Below are 19,415 nucleotides of genomic sequence, written 5' to 3'. Positions count from 1 at the left end.
ACATTTGCAAGCCTGAGGCTCCTATTTTCAGGGTACTGTCCCAACCCAGCTCTGGACCCCCTGACAGCCTAGTTCAGGCATGGGGGGGCGGGGCAGGCATAGGCCAGGTGGGGAAGAATCTGCCTGCTTTCTCAGTCGAGGCAGGGGGAGGTCACGAGAGCTCCCTTTGGAAGAAATGGAGATGCTTCACGCAGGCCTCTCTTATCTTTGTCAGGAGTATGCGTTCACTTCCCTGAAACTTTCTGTTTTGTTTTGTTTTTTTTAAGGTGGCTGAAGAAACAAAAGAAAATTGAGCCCTGTATTTTCCAAGGCAGTAGCGTATCAGTCAGATCCACCTAAAGTAGAAAGATTGTTGCAGAGTGAAAAGATGTCCACGCCAAGGGTCTAACCAATGGTATATTCATTGCAAATAGATTTCTCTACACTTGAATGATGACCACATGTCCAGGGCTGAGGTAGGTCCTGGGCATTTGCTGCCCTGGGTGTTAATGTGCCACTGACCCTCAGAGATACAGGGGCTCAGACACTCGAGTTGGCAGCCTTCCTAAAGTGAGATTAGCGTTTGGTGACCTCATCACATTGTGAAAGTCTAAGGGTAAGAGGGGATTGTATGCCTTAGGACTGGGGTGACTGCTAAGCCCTGGCTCTCCCAGAGTGAACCCCTATCCCGGTGCTGACGATGCCAGGCTGTTATCACTGGGCACATTGCAGCCTCTGAGGATGGACTGCATCTAATGTGCCTCTTATTCCCCAGCACCGGGCACGATGCCCGGTCCATAGTAACTGAGCTGAGCTGGCATAGCGGTGAAGGCAAGAGCTGGTACTTGACCCTGTGGCCCTGACAGCTTTACCTACCCGGAGTCCCAGTACAGGGAGGTGGGGTGTGTGTGTGTGTGTGGCACACATGGGGAGCAGAGTTCACAGCAGGACTATGGCAGCAATGGGTCAAGGGAGGACTGCCTCAGGGGAGATGTGGAGACCAGTGCATGCCCGGCAGGACGTCCTCGGGCCTGTGGGGAATACATTCAGACCTCCTACTGAGACTGCGGAACACGGATCGTGGCAAAGAGGCCTTTGGCCCATTTCTAATCCCAGGATCTCTCCAGAAGCCTCCTCAACGAGCACTTCTCCTGACCTCTTTGCTGCCCACTGGTCCAAGCACGGAGGCTGCCGAGGATGCCAAGGGGGTCAAAGTTGGTCAGAGAAAGCTTTCCCTGGCGAATTTTTAGCCAAGATTTGAAAGCTGTGGACGTGGACAGACAGACAGGTGGAAGAACATAGAAGCGCTCCTTGTTTGGAACAGAGAGGCTCTCGGGAGCTAATCGTGGAGGATGGCTGAAGGAGTGTGCGTGGCCACTGAGGAAATGCCGAGAAGTACTGGGATTTGAATACAGAGTGAAGTAAGTCAGAAAGAGAAAAACAAATACCGTATGCTAACACACACATATGGAATCTAAGGAAAAAACAACAAAACGGTCATGAAGAACCTAGGGGTAAGAGGACACGGGAAGGGGGAAGGGTAAGCTGTGACAAAGTGAGAGAGTGGCGTGGACATATATACACTACCAAACGTAAAATAGATAGCTAGTGGGAAGCAGCCACATAGCAGAGGGAGATCAGCTCGGTGCTTTGTGACCACCTAGAGGGGTGGGTGGGAGGGAGGGAGATGCAAGAGGGAAGAGATATGGGAACATATGTATAACTGATTCACTGTGCTGTAAAGCAGAAACTAACACTCCATTGTAAAGCAATTATACTCCAATGAAGATGTTAAAAAAAAAAGGAAATCCTTCAGCGGAAGCATCTGCTTGGCCCTACAGGGCTTCTTCAGATGAGCCATGTGGCTGTAAGGTTGGAATTGTCCATGGAAAAGAGGAAGAAGGGGTCAGGGATACTTACTTTCTCCCTCCCATATTCAGTTTCCCAGTGATCAAAGTTTGTTCCATGGGAATTAGCACACCACACTTAAAAAAAAAAAAAAAAAGAAATACTGGGATTTGAGCTGACAGATACTAGCGAGGCTGTGGGTTCCAGGGCAAGAGACTGTCATGATGAGGTTGGCGTTTCAGCCATGTGGTTTTAGTCTCTGTGGAGAGGTGGGCGAGATGAACTAAGGGACGGGAAGGCTCTGGTGGTACGTTTAAGTGGCGGTGAGGGAGCTGGGCGTGAGGAAGGCAAATGCAGATGGACAGAGCCTACTCCCTGCCCTGGGAACTGGAAGAATAGCCATGCTGGTCATGGTCACACCAAAGGCCTCGTGATGTCTTCAGCCCTCTTCTCATTTAACCTTGGGGTTGGGCACAACAAAGCAACCAGAAGAGTTTCATCTGCTTGTTGGAGCCCAGGACCTGAGGTGCCCAAGGGGAGCCTAGAACCTTCCCCGCTCACACAGAGGCTTCTTTCCAGTCAGGCAAAGAGCCCCAATACCAACCTCACCGAGAACACCAGACATTTGAGTTGTTAGGAATATTTATTTTTTTCTTCTTAAAAATGTACAAAAAATAAAATAACTGTATTTATAGTTTATAGATTCCCCCTCTCCCATTTACAAAACTATTAAGTTACATTTGCCTTTTTTTTTTTTTTTTAAACACGAGAGCAAATTGTCCATCTAGCAGTCTTCCTTGCTTGTCTTTAAGAAAGGGCTGTTTTTAGAATTTGGCACAAGCCCTCTGCTTCTGTTGCATTTGCGTAATTTTAAATAAGAAGGAAAATAAATGTTTGATTCAGTTCATGCTTCTTAAGTTTCTGGGCAGGGACGTGCCTTAGTCTTTTAGGATCCAATTCCAAGATGATACCCGACTGCATTTTTCTGTTGGACCCAATTCCTAAACACCCATAAAGTCTAAGCAATTTGGGTAAGTATAAGAAAAACACTTGTTTCACATGTCCCTCGTCTTACGTGAATTTTTTCTTTAAAGCTTATTTATCAAGGGACAAAAAAAGAAGAGGAGGCAAGTTTTCCTATCTCTCTGGAGTGTGTTTCTTGGACAATTTTGCTCATCAAAGCTCTGCTCATATACATAGTGAAGGCCACATCGAAGCTAAGCCATGGGCACACCAAGGACGCAGAGGGGACACGGTAAGATGGGGACAGATCAAATGAGAGGACACTCTGCACCACCCTTTGCTGGCACTGACCTCATAGGCTTTGTTCTGGCAGTGGTCACCGCGATCATTGCCCAGGGACCTGGGACAAAGGCAAAAGCCTCTTTGATTTATCTTCTGCCTAGGGCAGGATTAGCCAACATTTTTTTCCACAGAGGCTGGAGAGAGAAGGCTTGGTAACCCGTGTCAGATTGCCAAAGATTTTCTCTTTTTCCTATTCTGGAGTGCTGTGCCCCGGCCCAGGAGTATTCGCCATTACATCTGCCGATCACGTCTGGAACCAGCCCTCAGGCAAGGAGCATGGGAGGCGCACTGTACCTCATGCACTCCCAACAGTGAGCCCCATTAGTACCCAGGAGGGTCCCCAAGATGCCGGTCCAGGGCATGGCAGTCACAGAGTGGAGGAGGCGGCGACAGACGGGAGCAGAGGTGAATCCAGGATGTAACCTTTGGCACCACGGAGAGGGGTGATGTGTCCAGAAGACACGGAAAGGTGCCTGCTCACCACACCCAGAGATCTTCCTAGGCTCTGCACCTGCCCACCATTCCATTCAAGTCCTCTGCAGCCTCCAGGACAAACAGCTGGACTGGAGGCAGCCCTTCCGTCCAGCTCTGGGCCTCAGGGGCAATGGGGTGGGAGGGCAGGGAGCCCTTGAAGAGAAAGCCCCCAGGTAAGACATCAAAGTGCTTTACCAACAAATGGGTCCTTACAGTGAACCTGTCCTAGACCTGGGACCTTGGGTGGAGGGTGTGCTCGCTAGTAGAAAGCTAGCGCTTCAACCCACAAAGGTGAACACAGACCCCTAGACCACGTTCCTGTCCCCTCAAGGAGAGCTGTGGCCTGGCCGGTCCATGACATCGTGATCGCTTGGGGAAGCGTTTCTTTTCATCTGCTAGGGCAGCCAGCAGAAGGGCAAACCGCCTCTCCGTCTTCCTCTGGACGCTGCTTTCCGAAGAGCCAGGGTTCTCGGGGCATCCTCGCTTGCTCCCTCCACATCCAGCATCCGGGAGCAGAGGCGGCGGAGCCGGCCTCTCCCGTGCCGGCTGAGCCCCGGGAGGCAGCCGTGGCCTGGAGACCCAGAGCTGAACTGTCAGCCTCGCTCTCGGGACCGCAGTTGGGCTTTAAGGGGCCCGCTTGTGATGAAGGACGTGCTTGTAAACTGCGAGGCACTCGCAGTGGCCAGGATCCTCACGATAGCCAAGGAGTTCTGCAGCGGGCCCAAGAGACGGGGCCCTAGTGGCAACCCCGCTGCGGTCTCTCCAGAAAGTTCAGGCGGTGCCGACACCAAAGCAGGAGGAGCTGGGGCCTCAGACAATCTCACCTTTGCCACGAGACAGCTCAGAGGGAGGGCCAGGCAAAGCGCATCGCCGTGAGATAAACTCAGTGGCCTCCGGGGCGAGCAGTGCCCGTGGAAAGGGAACAGGGCGCCCTCTGCGGACAGGGACCGAGGCCCCGCGCGTGCCCACGGGAGTAGCTGTCTCGGCGCCCACCGCAGTCACCTGACACCCCGAAGAAGCCTCTTGGAGAAAGCAGGGTCTCCAGGTATGTGCCTCCCCCGGCCAGTGGCAGTAAACATGCCCACATAGCACAGGTAGAATATATTATTGCCATATTATAAACACTATGTACACGGGTAGCCAGGCACACCTTCTAGGTTACTTACTAATTACACAGTGGCTGAATGTCTTCCTGTACACGGCCTGCTGGCCACTCACCGGGAACCCCTGGGGGTATCGGCGAGATGACCGTCCCCGAGCAGCCTGAAGGTTTCTCACCAGGAAGGGGCGTCCGCCTCTCCCCCGACCTCTGATGAAGGAAATGGCTCGTTCTGTCCGTCCACTCAGGAGACGTAAGGAGGTGAGACAGCAGGGGCGAGCATCCTCAGGCCCTTCGGGATGAATGGATTGAAGGGGAGGGCTCTGGACGGTGGCCCCTGGAGCCAGCAGTGACCTGCAGAGCCCTGGCGGGCCTGGGCCCTGGGCTCCAGAGAAAGGTGGACAATAAATAAGGATCCAACAGGCGCAAGACCCTTTCCCGAGGTGCTTGGGCTGCGGCTCCATGGCAGGAGCCGGCGGGCGGACCAAACAAACACGGGGCTTCGGGCCTCGGCCCGCTCCCCAGCGCGGTCGGTCGTGTAACAGCAGTTGTGAGATGGGCTGGGTGGGTCTGCAGGGCCCGGGCTTCCGGCTGCCCCGGGGAGAAAGGCCCTGAGGGCTGCTGCCCGGAGCAGGGCTCAGATCTCCATGAGCGTGATCTTGAAGCCCTCCACCGTGCTCTCCATGTTGAGGATGAAGGTGTCCTCATTCGAGTAGTGCTCGATGATGTTGTCGTCCATGTTCACCAGGATGCTGCCGGGGATGGGGGAACAGAGATGCCGTGACCAAGGCGCTCGGTGCAAGGGCAGGCTCCCGGCTGGGGGCTCCCTCAGCCGTGCTTTTGCAAGGGAGGCCAGGGAGGGGGGCGGGGGCTGGAGGGGAGAGGAGACAGGCAGGGAGAGAGGCTCCCACTCTGCAGCGGCCCCCAAACTGGCCCCCAGAAGCCACTTTGAGGAAAGCAAAACCTCGCTTTCTCAGAACTAGCTCCTTATGAAACAGGATTTCAGAGCTCATTCAACCCAAACCTTTTGCTTTCTAGATTGGTAAAGTACAGCCCAGAAGTTAACAGAGCCTGAAATCACAAAGTTAGCTATTGACAGGGCCAGGTCCCCGAACTATTTTCATTAAACCATATTGCCTCTTGAAAATGCATTTTAAAAAAGTACTCCACACTTAGGAGAAGAGGAAAATAAACAAGAGCTGCAGGTACCCTTCCTCAAGCGTGTAGTGTGTTCCAGTGTTTTGGAGACCTTGTGTTCAGTCCTCAGGGCAACCTTGAAGGCAGGTGCGGTCATCACCACGTTGCAAATGGGAAACCTGAGCTCAGCAAGGTGAGATCGTGTCCCCAGGTTCACTCAGCTGCTTCACTGCTGAGCTAGGTTTTGAAACTGGCTTTGCCTCACTCTGAAGTTCATACTTGTACCACATGTGACCTACTCCTTGGTTAACCATCTGTGTTGGGTTTGGTTTTAAGAAAACCAACAACTTCCAGGGCCTGTCTGTGATTTAGAAGTCCTTTAACCAATCCCCTTCTCTGAAGTCAGACAGATCTTGGTTTGAGAACTGACTGACTCTCATTTTACAGCTATGTGTCATCAGGCAAGTTGTTTAGCCTTTCCGCAGAAACAAGAATAACAACCCTGCTTTAGACGGTGGTTGTTAGGATTAAAGTATGTAGCCCAGGGCCTGAGACAGGGCTCAGTGGAAGTGAAATGGTACCATCGGCATGTGCGTCGACACTGAGGGTTTCTGCTCAACGTGAGACCTTGAGACACCGCTCAAATCTCACCAGCGAAGGAATACACTCAGCCTCTTGCACTGACTTTGGAAAGAACTGTAACATGCATTTTAGTGAGCTTTTCAACCAGGGCTCAAGTGGAAAGGGTTTCCTGCTTGGCTCCAAATTAACCGAGAGACCACATCACTCAAAAAGCCCGAGTATCCCAGATAATCAATTTCCTTTATGAAAGAGGCCCAGAGAAGAGTTTAAAGACCTATCTTCTGCTTTTTGTAAGAAGATAGCTCCAGAAGCTGACTCTAATGGAGACCCTCTCCTGGCACTAAATCCAGCTCCGTGGCAACTAAACTTGGAGCCTCATACACAGGAGGCCCTGGGAGGGCTGGAGACAGCAGACGTGCGTGCTAAACACTAGGTCTTTGGGGCCACGGACCTGGGTTAAATCTGCGCCTCACCTACTGAACATGAGACTTTGGGCAAGTTGCTTAGCCTCCATCAGCAATAAATTACGGATAAGAATCTACCTCACTGAGTGGTGAGGAACAATAGAACAATACACATAAAGCACTTAGCAGGGGACCCAGGACCTACTGAGCACCAGATAAATGAGAGCTGTCGTTCTTAACAGTGAGAACAAGCAGGTCCAGTAATCATTTCGATCATTATGTTAGTAATGACCTCAGAAGAATCCTCTATGCCCTGAATCCTTTGTATTCCTACCGTGCTGCCCTGAAACCAGCCCCAAGAGCAGCACGTGATTCCCTATAAACTCTGCTCTCCGCAGAAGGGCGACCTTGCCACTGTCCCCAGGGCCACTCTCACCACTTCCAGACCCCTCTATTCTACCCACTGATCCTGTCATTGGAGGGGGGCATCTCAGCTGATGTCATGACAATGCACTCTCGCCCCCCACTCTCTCTCATTAAAGGTCTTCAAAATGCGTGGCACACGTAAGCTGCTCAGCATGTCTTTGGAAGGATGACAGATTTTTATAAAAGGCAGACAACAGAACTAACGAAAGACGGGCACCATCTTGTTTTTTTTTTAAAGGCACTGTATAGACATATCTGATTGGGAAATCAATTTAAGTTCCGTTTCTTTCTTACCCTTTTTTGCTTTTCTTGTAAAGCTTTGTTATCTTTTCCACGGGCAGCCCGTATTTCTCAGATATCTGCAACCAATAACAAAAAGGCAGGTGAGTGCAGAAGGGGAGCCAAGCGGAGACGAGAGAAAATTCCAACTTCACTGTCCTGGAAATGTTTCTGGGTGCCAGTGGTCTTCACTCATGAGTCAGACTCTCAAAAAGGCTCATTTCTTTGGACAAACCATAAATCAGTCAACAAAAAATTCACCCACAGGAGAATTTAATCTATGATGAAGGTGTCATTTCAGGTCAGTCAGAAAAAGATGGACTCTAATCATGATGCTGGATTAAATAGGTAGCCATATAGAAAAAAATTAACAAGTCAGATCCCTTCTCCACGACTTCCATCAAAATAAATATCACCAAAGATTTACAGGGAAGAGATGAAACCATGCAAGAAGACACCATGAATCAATTCTTTGTACAGATATCATCTTTAAGTAAGGAAGATGCCAAGCCAGCTATGAAACCTGAAGAAAAAAGGCCAAAATGTAGATAAAGCAGCATAAAATGAAAAATACCAGTATAGGCAAAACCACCCAGAAAGCTGAGGACAGACAATACACTGGGAAACATTTGTGCAACACAAATGACAGACATGGAACTAAACTTTCTTAAGTTAGAAAGGACACCTCCAAATAAAAAAAAAGGACTAACATGCTCCCTTTGGCAGCACATATACTAAAATTGGAACGATATAGAGAAGACGAGCATGGACCCTGCACGTGGATAATGTGCAAGTTCATGAACTGGCCCATATTCTTTAATACAAATGAATGTATTTACAGAACAGAAACAGACTCAAACAGACATAGAAAACAAACTTAGGTTACCAAAGGGGAAGGGGTGGAGGGAGGGATAAATTAGGAGTCTGGGATTAACAGATACACACTACTGTATATAAAATAGATAATCAATAGGACCCTGTATAGCACAGGGAACTATATTCAATACCTTACAAATAACCTATAATGGAAAATAATCTGAAAAAATATATACGTATAACTGAATCACTTTGCTGTACACCTGAAACTAACATAATATTGTAAATCAACCATGCTTCAATTAAAAGAAGGAAAAAGACTAACAATTCAATGGGAAAAGGAAGGCAACAACATAAAGAAGTAATTCACAGAAAAAATACAATAGGACAATAAGCAAATAAGAAAATGCACCACCTCACTATTAATTTAAAAATTCAAATTAAAACAACAGCAGGATACTACCTTTAATCTATGAGACTAACAAAAACTGAAGAATTGATAATACAGTGCCAGCCAAAGGATAAGAAACAGCAACTCTCATAGCCCATAGATAGGAGAGCAACAAGCTCAACCTTTCCGGAGGGAAATCTGGCAGAAGCTATTGAAATTTAAAAGGCATATATCTTTTGACCCAAATAATCCACATCTAGTAATCTGGTGCACAGAAATACACTCAGATGTATGCAAAGCTCTTCAAAGCATCACTGTTCATAACACAGCTAACTGTGTATAACAAACATTCATTAAGCACATTTTGATATTTGCACAGTTGAAAACCACGCCGTCATGCAACCATTAAAAGAAATGCAGGACGCCTATATGAAAAAAATGTCCTTAACATACTAAGTGAAAAAACACAAATTGCAAAACACTGTATATAGTGTAATCCCACTTGTATTTTTTTTAAAAAATATATGTAAGTAAATAGAAAATATCTGAAAGACCCACCAGTCTATTAGCAGTGGCTACCCTGGAAGAATGGACAGAAACAAGGAGATTCTTCTTCTTTTCACATTGTACAATTCTGTGCTATTTATTTTTACAGTGACCATGATTCAGCTTTATAAATATAAAACTATAAAGTAATATAATAATAGTTTAGAGATGGATTCTGGAGACACCTACCCAAAATGCTTTTTCTCTCCCAAATCCAATCCACCCACCTCTTGTGAGCCCAGTGGCTGGCAGGGCTCACAAACAGCTAGGGCAGGTGAGGTTTGGGACTTGGACTACTGGGCAGTCTAGCAGGGCCTAGGAAAAGAAGCCAAAGAGCCCTGGGACAAAGGTGGGATAGGTTTGGCTTCTGGGAAGAGCTTATTCTCCAGAGAATCGGATTCCCACCCATCCATCCCTTACACTGCACAGGAAGAACTCCCACCCCCTCCCCCAAGCCCCAAAGGAGCAGAACAGGTGGGCTGAGGACTGAGACAGCAAAGGTAGACTGGGAAACAAGTGGCCTGCCTGTCGCACATCACTGCTCCGTCACTGATGGAACTGCCTCGTGGCCATACTGGAGCCCAAATGAGCCCAGCACATAGAATAACACGGCCTGTGGGCAGCAAAGAAAATGGACAGAACTTAATGTGGACGGCATCTGTGTGAACAGAACATAAAAGAGCACTTATGAAGACTGCTGTACAGCACACAAGTATAAAATTCTGATCTAAATATATGATTATTGAACTAAAAATTCTGTAAAGGTCAATAAATGAATTGAAGGCCAGGTGGTCGATCCAGCAAACCAATCGGCGTTAGGAAAGATAGATTAGAAAAACCATTTCAAGTGCAGAGCAAAGACACATAGCATAGATGGAAATCATGAAGGGAAAAAAAAGAGAGGTTTGAAGAATAGAGACAGCTATACCTGATGTGACTATATCCAAAGTCCCAGACAGAGAAAAAGGAGCAAATGGAGAAGAGGAAACAATTAGACAAATAACAGAGGAAAGACCCATGTTTTTAGATAGGAGGGGTATCCTGAATCCCAGGAAGGAGCAATGAGAAAAGAACCATGCATCTGGCCACGTGCCAGATCTCCAAGGGTAATGAAAATACAACATCCTGGAACCTCCCAGACAGAAAGTACAAGTTACCAAAAAAAGAAAAGAAAAAGAATGAACCTGGCTTCAGTCTTCTCATCTGTAGCACTAGAAACCAAACCGGAATAACCCCTACAGACTACTGAAAAAAGGGACTTTACCCCAAGAATTCTGTACACCAACAAGCTCTCCCTCACTTCTCAGGTTAAAGAATGGCATATAAGAAATGCATTTCACCCAAATATCCCATTTGAGGAAAATACTCACAAAAGAACTCTAGCATATGCATCAAAACAAAGACTTCAGCAAAGGGGGAAGAAAACAAGCAATCAGTGTTGTACCATAAATATATATATACGTATACACACACACACGCGCGCGCACGCGCAGACAGACTATATATACTCTATATAACTATAGATCTATAGTTATATATCCATACATAATGTATATACATATAGATATATATGGTCCGTATATAGAGTTATAGGTATGTATAACTACCTATATATAGTTAAATGGACTGGGAATGTGAAATAAGTGTTAAATAAGGATTCTTGAAGTAAAAAGAACATAATGGAATCAGAGCAATAAGGAGAAGAGACTGAAACAATTTAGGGAAAGTAAAGAATAACTTTCAAGAAAAGATGAAAAACAGTGACTTAATCCAACTGCAAAACTAAAGAGAAAGAGGAAACTGCAAAGTAAAATAAATAAAAACCAAAACATTTATCGTTGTGAGTTGCTTGGCCTGCAAGCGTTGGGTTTTGAACTTTGGTTGGTGTCATTTGGAACTTCTTTTTAAAATGAAATGGAAAAATAAAGTGTGTTCCTTTTTTGACTCAACATCAGCAAGTTCGTATCTCTTAGTCCCCCTTTTCTGAAAGAGAGGTGAATCTGATTCTTGGATCTTCTCTTTTCAGGGGTTTGACTCCCAGTTTTTCCCAAAGCATGAACGCATATACCTCAGCTCACAGTTCAGTTGATAACAGTCAGGAAATTTGCATAAACCTGCATATCTGCCGGAAGTAGCGGCAGCAGCCAGCATTCACTGAGTGCTTACTAAGTGCTTAGCATATCAGCACAGGGAGTCCTGCATCTATTAACTCGCTCAATTCTCACATCATTGCAACAGAATAGGTGTTTTTAGGAGACCTGTTTCTCCGGGCAAGGAAACTCAGGCTTAACACTCAGTAAGTAATCAGGGTCCCTCAGCTAGGAAGTGGCAGAGACAGGATTTAAAAGGTAACAGTCTGGCAGTCGGGTTTCAGATTCTAAGCTCATAGAGAAAAGGGGCATATGGTGGGCCTGTTTGAAGCAGGGCTCATGGACCCCATCCAGTACCAAGAAGCAACTGGCAGAGTTGACACGGGCATCAGGCTGCCGAGGGCAACAGTCTCCAGGAGGACAAAGCCCTGCCCTCTGTGCAGTTGTCAAAGGCAAAGGCAGAGGCAGCTGGATAAAATGCCACCCTAACACAGCGTCCTCTGCCTCCACGCCAGGCAAGGAAGTGGGCTTTGCCAAATCCAGAAGCCTGGAAAGAAGTGAGACCGTGCAGGATAGCATGTGGAGGAAGCTGGCCATCTGTCGGGAGATTACGGAAGGAATCCTTCTGCCCAGGAGCTGGATGGTGTCACCACAACACTCCCCTTCCGTGTGCATGGCAAGCACACGCTTCGTGATAGTTCTCAGAGCGGGGGCATTAGGACTGCCTGGTTTTTTCTTTGTGTTTTTCAAGTAGTCTGAACTGCTCGTATATGTCCATCATTTTTAAAAGCTCATGATCAATATTTTTAAGGACCCCCTAAGACTTCCCTGATGCCCAAGAGGATCCTAGGTCTTGGACATATCTCATCAGTGTGTTACTGGCTAGCTGACGATCTGGAACTTTTAGACTTTTACTTTGTGGAGAGTTCTCTTTGCCCAGAAACCTCAGATATGTGACAGGCAGAACTAGAGATTTCCATTGGTTTTCACCAATGTAGGACTCTGTCTGCCTGGTCTAGAGGCATCCAACACAACTGCCAGCTCTGGAGGCCGATGACTTTTTTTTTTTTGCGGTACGCGGGCCTCTCACTGTTGTGGCCTCTCCCGTTGTGGAGCACAGGCTCTGGACGCGCAGGCTCAGCGGCCATGGCTCACAGGCCCAGCCGCTCCGCAGCATGTGGGATCTTCCCAGACCCGGGCACAAACCCGTGTCCCGTGCATCGGCAGGCAGACTCTCAACCACTGCGCCACCAGGGAAGCCCCTAAGGTGCACTTTTGGAAAAGGGGTGGCTCTTGCTTATAAATACTTCCTAGGTGGCTACATTTGACCTGTCAATAGAATTGGGGAGGACAGGCCTGCATCTCCATGCATGAATGACTCAGCTGCATAGAAGGGGGTGCTACCGGGGCCACGAGCCACCTTTTCCCTGTGCACCCAGCCAGCTTCACCAGGGGAGAACACCCTTCTCTAGCCCCTTTGGCTTGAGGGAATCTCAATCTGCCTCTCCACCCCATAGCACTTACAGCCGTCTACTACACACACACACACACACACATATATATATATATATATATATATATATTTTCATTTATACAGTGTTTCTGTATTTAAAATTTTATTTATTTTTCTGGCTGCATTGGGTCTTCGTTGCTGCATGCGGGCTTTCTCTAGTTGCGGCGAGCGGGGGCTACTCTTCCTTGCGGTGTGCAGGCTTCTCATTGTGGTGGCCTCTCTTGTTGTGAAGCACGGGCTCTAGGCATGTGGGCTTCAGTAGTTGCAACACACGGGCTCAGTAGTTGTGGCACACGGGCCCTAGAGCACATGGGCTTCAGTAGTTGTGGCGCGTGGGCTCAGCAGTTGTGGCTCGCGGACTCTAGAGCGCAGGCTCGGTAGTCGTGGCGCATGGGCTTAGCTGCTCCGCAGCATGTGGGATCTTCCCGGACTAGGGATCGAACCTGTGTCCCCTGCACTGGCAGGTGAATTCTCAACCACTGCACCACCAGGGAACTCCCTATATACAGTGTTTCTATGTGTTACTTTAAACACCTTGTATAGGAACTCATTTAATCCTCGAAACAACACTACATCTCATTTTATCAGTATCTATCTTCATAATAATATCCCATATTATTATTACTCTCATTTCAGAAACGATGAACCTGGGGTACAGAGAGGTTGAGTAACTTGCCCAGGGTCACACTACTCTGAAGTGTCAGAGCTAGGATTTGAACCCTGACTGTGTGGGATCAACCATCATACACACTACTTCTTGCCTGATGGCTTACTATTGCCTAAGCTTCTTTCCTTTAGTTGTTGTGAGCTGTGACTTGGAATGGTTATTCTTCTTGCAATAACTTTTCATGTGTGGACGTCTCCCTAAGTGGACTTAAGTTGCTCAAGGGCTTAAGCTGGCTCTGCCTCTCTGTGGAGCTCAGGAAACCCCACATCTGTAAATGACGGTGATGACATCTGACCTGCCAAGTTCACAGGGCTATAGTGAAGCTCAAGTGAAGCAATGCATGTGAAATACATGCCACCCATAGCACTTGGCATGGTGGTACATACACAGTGGATGCTCAATTCAGTCAACAAATATATATGCTCAAACACCTGGGGATACACAGAAGACAGCAAGAGACAAAGCCCCTGGGGGAAGAGAGAAACAAATTGGGGAAGAGAGAAACAAAAAAGCAGAGTTAACTCAGGGATTGTTTGGGTGGAAGTGAAGGTGACATTTAACCCCACTGTGATCCAGCGAGACCACAGCTACAGAACACTTGTAGAACTAGCCAGATGTCACAAACAGGAAAGGAAGACACCAAGGAAGAAGGCGTAATGAATCAGTTCAGAATTGGTCTAGGTCAGTGGTTCTCACACCTGGCTGATGTCAGAATACCCTGAAAAACTGTTAAAAATACAGATTCCTGGGCTTCCCTGGTGGCGCAGTGGTTGAGAGTCCGCCTGCCGATGCAGGGGACACGGGTTCATGCCCCGGTCCGGGAGGATCCCACATGCCGCAGAGTGGCTGGGCCCGTGAGCCATGGCCGCTGAGCCTGCACGTCCGGAGCCTGTGCTTCGCAACGGGAGAGGCCACAACAGTGAGAGGCCCGCGTACCGCAAAAAAAAAAAAAAAAAAATGCAGATTCCTGCTGCTCCACCGCCCTCCCCCACCTCCACTTCAGCAGAAAGGGAATCTGGGGTTGAGGACTGGGAATATGCGTTCAAAACAGCTGCTAAAGTAATTTTCAGCTTCACCACCATCCTAGGTAAGTCAGTTTCAGTAATATGATCTTAAAGGCCAGATTAAAGGTATGAAATTTGTTCAAAGGGCTTCTGTAGCTCATAAATCAATCTTCCAGTCATTTTAGGGTTATTTAAAAAAATCCTAGTTCATTTGAAGAGAGATAGATGATACTTTTTGTTGTGTTCATTTCTGGTTTTGTTTTCCCTTTATGGGGTGGGGGGCAGATTCAGTAACAACAAACGCCATGCCAATGACAGATCCTGAGAACAGAAGAGATTACCAAACCCTCCAGCCAGGTGTTTCTTAGAGGGTGGTCCTGCATGCCCTGCTCTGAATTGCCTAACAATGCCAACCACATTGGTAACATTCTTGTGCTTTTTAAAAAAAATTTCAGATGAACAAATAAATAATTTTTTTACATATCATATAAATTCCCCACTTAAACCATTTAAAGTGTACAATTCAGTAGCATTTAGTACATTCACAATGTTCTGCAAACGTCAGGACTATGTAGTTCCAGAACAATTCATCACCCCAAAAGGAAACTCACTAAGTAGACTTTTCTCATTCACTTTTCACCCAACTCCTGGCAACAACTAATCTGCTTTCTGTCTCAATGGATTTGCCTGTTCTTGATATGTCCTATAAATTGTATGATTATACAATGTGACCTTACGTGTCTGGCTAGCAATTCCACTCCTCAGTATACACCCCAAAGAATTGAAAACAAGTATTCAAACAAACACCTGTACCTGGATGTTCTTTGCAGCACTATTCACAATAGCCAAAAGGTGGGGGGGGGGGGAATCCAAATGTCCATCAACTGGTGAATGGAAAAACGAAATGTGGTATATCCATACAATGGAATATTATTCAGCCATAGAAAAGAATGAAGTACTGATTCATACTACAACATAGATGAACCTCAAAAACATTATGCAAAGTGAAAGAAATCATCCACAAAAGACAACATAGTGTATGATTCCACTTATAGTCACTGTCCTACACATTTTCACATATTACTCCATAGCCCAATATGCTGTTTCAATGCAGCAGTTTTCCAGACCAACAAAAATTCTAGACTGTCCCTTGGCAGTCCTGCTGTCTTCATCACCACAAAAACCCTGGATCTTCTACAACATGGTTGTACAGGGGAGTCAGATATCATTTTCAATGTAGAGTCATACTCAGATGGATAATACATGGATAAAACATAAAATAACTTCCTGAGCCCAGGTTGGGTAATGCTAGACTAAACAGGGGATGAAGAGGGAAGGAGAGATTTCAGAATCTTACTTAAATCATTTTATAGCTCTGCAATTTATATTTTTTTCTTAACCAAAAGAGGTCATATTTTATTTTGGATTACACTATCGCAGCTGGCAAGACACTTCCTAATCGTTTTTGTTCTGTATAGATTTGGAAGTTAAACGTATCTAATTTGGTTTCATGCAGAGACAAATGGAAACTCACAGTTTAAACTTTCTCTGTGGCATCTTACTCTGATTAGCCTTAAACTGACAGGGAATTGGCAGTTTTACAAAGTTTCCTTCTCCTTAAGATGCTAATAATAAGCCAGACAGGGTGGAAATCAGTGTCCCCATGAATCTCTGCTTTTTCTTTTTCCTTGAGAAAGCTCATTCCAGGGCCATCTCGAAGGCTGCATTTTAATAAATGGATTTCAGCTCAGGAGACTACATGCCGGTTTCTCGGAGGCTGAAGGGGGTTCATTGCTTACCGCTTCCATCAGGCCCCTCACGGTGGGGGATTTCAACATCAAGGCGTCAAACACATCGTCTGTCTCCTTCCTCACGTACAAAAGCACTGAAAGAGAAGGAACGGGAAGCCGTGACTGCGAAGCCCACGCAGCTGCCCCAGGAGACTGCTTCCCACCAGTGGCTGTTACAGATGAACATCCTGTAACTTCTTCCTGTAACCCCCAACAGAAAAATGTAATTTCCAGGAGGCTGACCCTAAGGAAACCCCAAAGCATATTCTATTGGGTTAGCCAAAAAGGTCGACCCACCCGAACGAACTTTTTGGCCAGCCCAATATTTAAATGAGGGCCGCTTCCATTGGATTTACAGACCTCTTCTTGGAAAATCATTGTCTTTAAAATAGTGTGGCTGCTACTTCTGCTGTAGGAGCCCCTGGAATGGGTTAAAGGGGGCATGGCAGCGGGTTGATGGGCTGCAGTGCCACCATCTCCTGCTGGGCTTGTCGATAGCCACACCTGCATGCTGGGCTTACAGCTCGCCCCCAGGGCCTGCCCAGAGAGGCAGCTCTCATTAACTGTGTATCTGTGGATAGCAATCACTCCGCTAACATAGCAGTAACCATTATCAGGCATCCCAGAGCTTGTACAGACAAAGGCAACCGACTCCCGTGACTTCGGGAGAGCCACCCTGAGAAGTGGCTACAAAGGCGAAACAAACAGCGGCATTGGTGATAATTACAGTCATTCTCTGTCCTGGAGAACTTCTAACAAACAACGGGCACTGTCACTGACCCTGACTCCTTGTGCCTCTCAAAGCCCAGCTCAGCGTAGGAGCTCCAGGCGAGGGGCTCAGTAACTCCACTGTCCTTTTCCAAAGAAAGCCACTCCCGGGAGAACGAGTTCTCTACTGCTGGAAGGTTGCAGTGCCCTCACGTGTCCCTAGGACTGAGATGTCTCAAAGGCCGTGACTTTGCATTTTGTCACAGCAATTCCTGATGGCAATTTTTGTGCAGACTTCACAACCTCAAAATATCTGAAAAACACAAGCTTTGGACCAGCCAGCATGTACTGAATAGGGATGTAAGCTACTATCACTTTGGCCCGTGTGATCCTTGATTTCCATATAACATTGCCCTCATTCTAAAGGATGAGATATAAAAGGCATGCAGGAATGGAGCTCAAAATGCACTCGAATATTTGATGGTGAGCCTGTGAAGCCGGAAAACCCTTTACAGGTTTAAATATTACTACTGTAATTAACACTACTCAGGTATTTACACTCCTTGAACTCTGAAATGCTCATTACTCATTCACAATTATGATAATATTCCTTAACTAGATCCAGGTCTAAAAATAAAACTAATTATATTAGTGAAGATGGAGTGCTTACTACGTACTGGGCACTTGAGTTTGGTGTTTTACATACATTAACTCATCAAGCCTCCCTCTGTGACGTGGGTACTCCTGTCACCCCATTTTACAAGTGAGGACTCCAAGGTGCAGAGGACCTTCCCAAGGTCACGTGACTCGATGTGGCTGAGGGAGGCTACCCAGGGGATGCTCTCGACCATTATGCAAATCCCATTTCAACAAATAGGAAAAAAAAAAATTCTCAGTAACAAAAACCTCAAGCCTGTGCAGATGGTGGACGTACGGTAACCTGACTCATTAAAAGTCCAGTGCTGTAAGCAGAAGGTCTCTGGAAGCTCTTGGTGTTGGCTACAGCAGGATGTGGGGAGAAAAGCCACCACCTCCCCTTTCCCCTTACTCCCAGGAGGGACAATGAATCAGCACAGCATCGAGATGCTGAGCAAGACACTGACAGGCCTGTGCTTCGTTTCTCATTCTCTCGGTGAAGTGGGATAAGATCCCTGACTGAGAGAAAATGAGTAAGTTGTGATGTCACAGAAAACAGGTTCCCTGACTTGTACCGTGATTAATCGTTTGCATCTGTTGAAGGATTCTCAGCTGCTGCTGCTTATGAGAGGGTATTGTCAAACACAGCACGAGCTTCTTTTTAACCTTGTATCTCACTGCTTGATGAGTCAGTATATTCACTACATTTCCCTCAAGGTAAAGGAAAGAATCAGTGCCCAGGAAGAATAAATGTTTGCTTAGGGTGTTTAAAAAGATAAGGTTTAAAGCAAAGGAGGAGACTGTGGACTTCCTGGATCAATAAAAGCATCCCCAGGCTAGCACGGAACCACAGGGACATGGGCCGGGCCGGGGGTTCTTCTCAGTGAAATGTCCCCACCACCATTCCTAATTGGAGCAACACCGGGGGAGGGCCTCAACGGGAACAGTACCTCGCTTCATCCCTTCTTCCTTCATCTGCTTAGAAGGTGCTGGACCAAACTCCTCTTCCATGGGCCTGAACATCCGTTTCACAAGGACACTGCTGCTAGAAAAGGTGAGGAGAAAGTGTTAATTAAGGAAGGCACCCGGGGTGCCAACAAAAAGGTGTATGGATGTGTCGGTCCCTATCTCTTCCCTTTGTTTACGCCATCCCTTATCACGACTGGACCCACGCACCAACCTCGTGCCTCCCCCTCACGGGTCCCAAGTCTGCATGTGGGGCAGAACACACATGCCAGTATCTTTCACGCATGGCCCTGAGACATCCTCCTTGCTGCTGAACATGGATCCACCGAGGTGAGGCCTCTGGGTTTTACCCATTCTGTTCTGCACCTAACCCGCCTTCCTGCTCAGAAGACCAGGGCTGGGGACGCGGGCCTGAGCCCTGTGTTTGTGTGGTCTGCAAGTTACACAGCCCGTCCCACCTAGCTAGGGCCTGGGTGTCCCGCACTTTCTCGCCAGCCCCGAGGGCACAGCGTGACCTCTGGAAATGGCACGGGCCTGCCTCGCTGGTTCTAAGTTATGAGGCTGCCCTCGGTTCCTGCTGTTCCACAACTCCATCAGCTTGGAGCAGAGGAGACTGCAGTGGCTGAGGTTCCCTAGACCCGGCCCTTCCTCATGGGAGAGGGTTTCGGTCCCCCTCCCTGAGGGCCCACGGGTCCCCAACTGGCCAGTTCTGGTGGCTCTGCATTTCCTCCCAAAGTCTCTGTCTCTCTGGGCAC

The 19,415-nt window shown here is 47.4% G+C and overlaps 1 protein-coding gene and 1 non-coding gene across 5 annotated transcripts in view; one reads left to right on the top strand and one right to left on the bottom strand.

The window, feature by feature from the left end:
- Positions 1-2,451: 2,451 nt before the first annotated feature.
- GRHL2 (grainyhead like transcription factor 2) overlaps positions 2,452-19,415 on the bottom strand; it is a 165,953-nt gene continuing 148,989 nt past the window's right edge. For 3 of the 4 annotated variants that reach the window (XM_027131540.1, XM_027131537.1, XM_027131539.1), the window contains 4 exons: positions 18,645-18,739; positions 16,360-16,445; positions 7,549-7,613; positions 2,452-5,457 (listed from right to left, as the gene is read on the bottom strand). In XM_027131540.1, coding sequence (XP_026987341.1) covers positions 5,343-5,457; positions 7,549-7,613; positions 16,360-16,445; positions 18,645-18,739 — 361 coding nt within the window. In that variant the 3' untranslated portion in view covers positions 2,452-5,342. The remainder of the gene's footprint in view (positions 5,458-7,548; positions 7,614-16,359; positions 16,446-18,644; positions 18,740-19,415) is intronic. The other variant, XM_027131538.1, reaches the window with a different exon arrangement.
- LOC113633449 (U6 spliceosomal RNA) lies at positions 8,244-8,350 on the top strand. The gene has a single exon (XR_003438207.1). It is a non-coding gene; the product is annotated as a U6 spliceosomal RNA (small nuclear RNA).

The sequence above is a fragment of the Aethalodelphis obliquidens genome, unplaced genomic scaffold, assembly GCF_003676395.1.
Source record: "Aethalodelphis obliquidens isolate GAN/ISIS:26980383/991018 unplaced genomic scaffold, ASM367639v1 scaffold39, whole genome shotgun sequence".
Lineage (NCBI taxonomy): Eukaryota > Metazoa > Chordata > Mammalia > Artiodactyla > Delphinidae > Aethalodelphis > Aethalodelphis obliquidens.
Note: the sequence above shows the minus strand (reverse complement) of the source record. Positions and strands in the feature narration are given on the sequence as shown.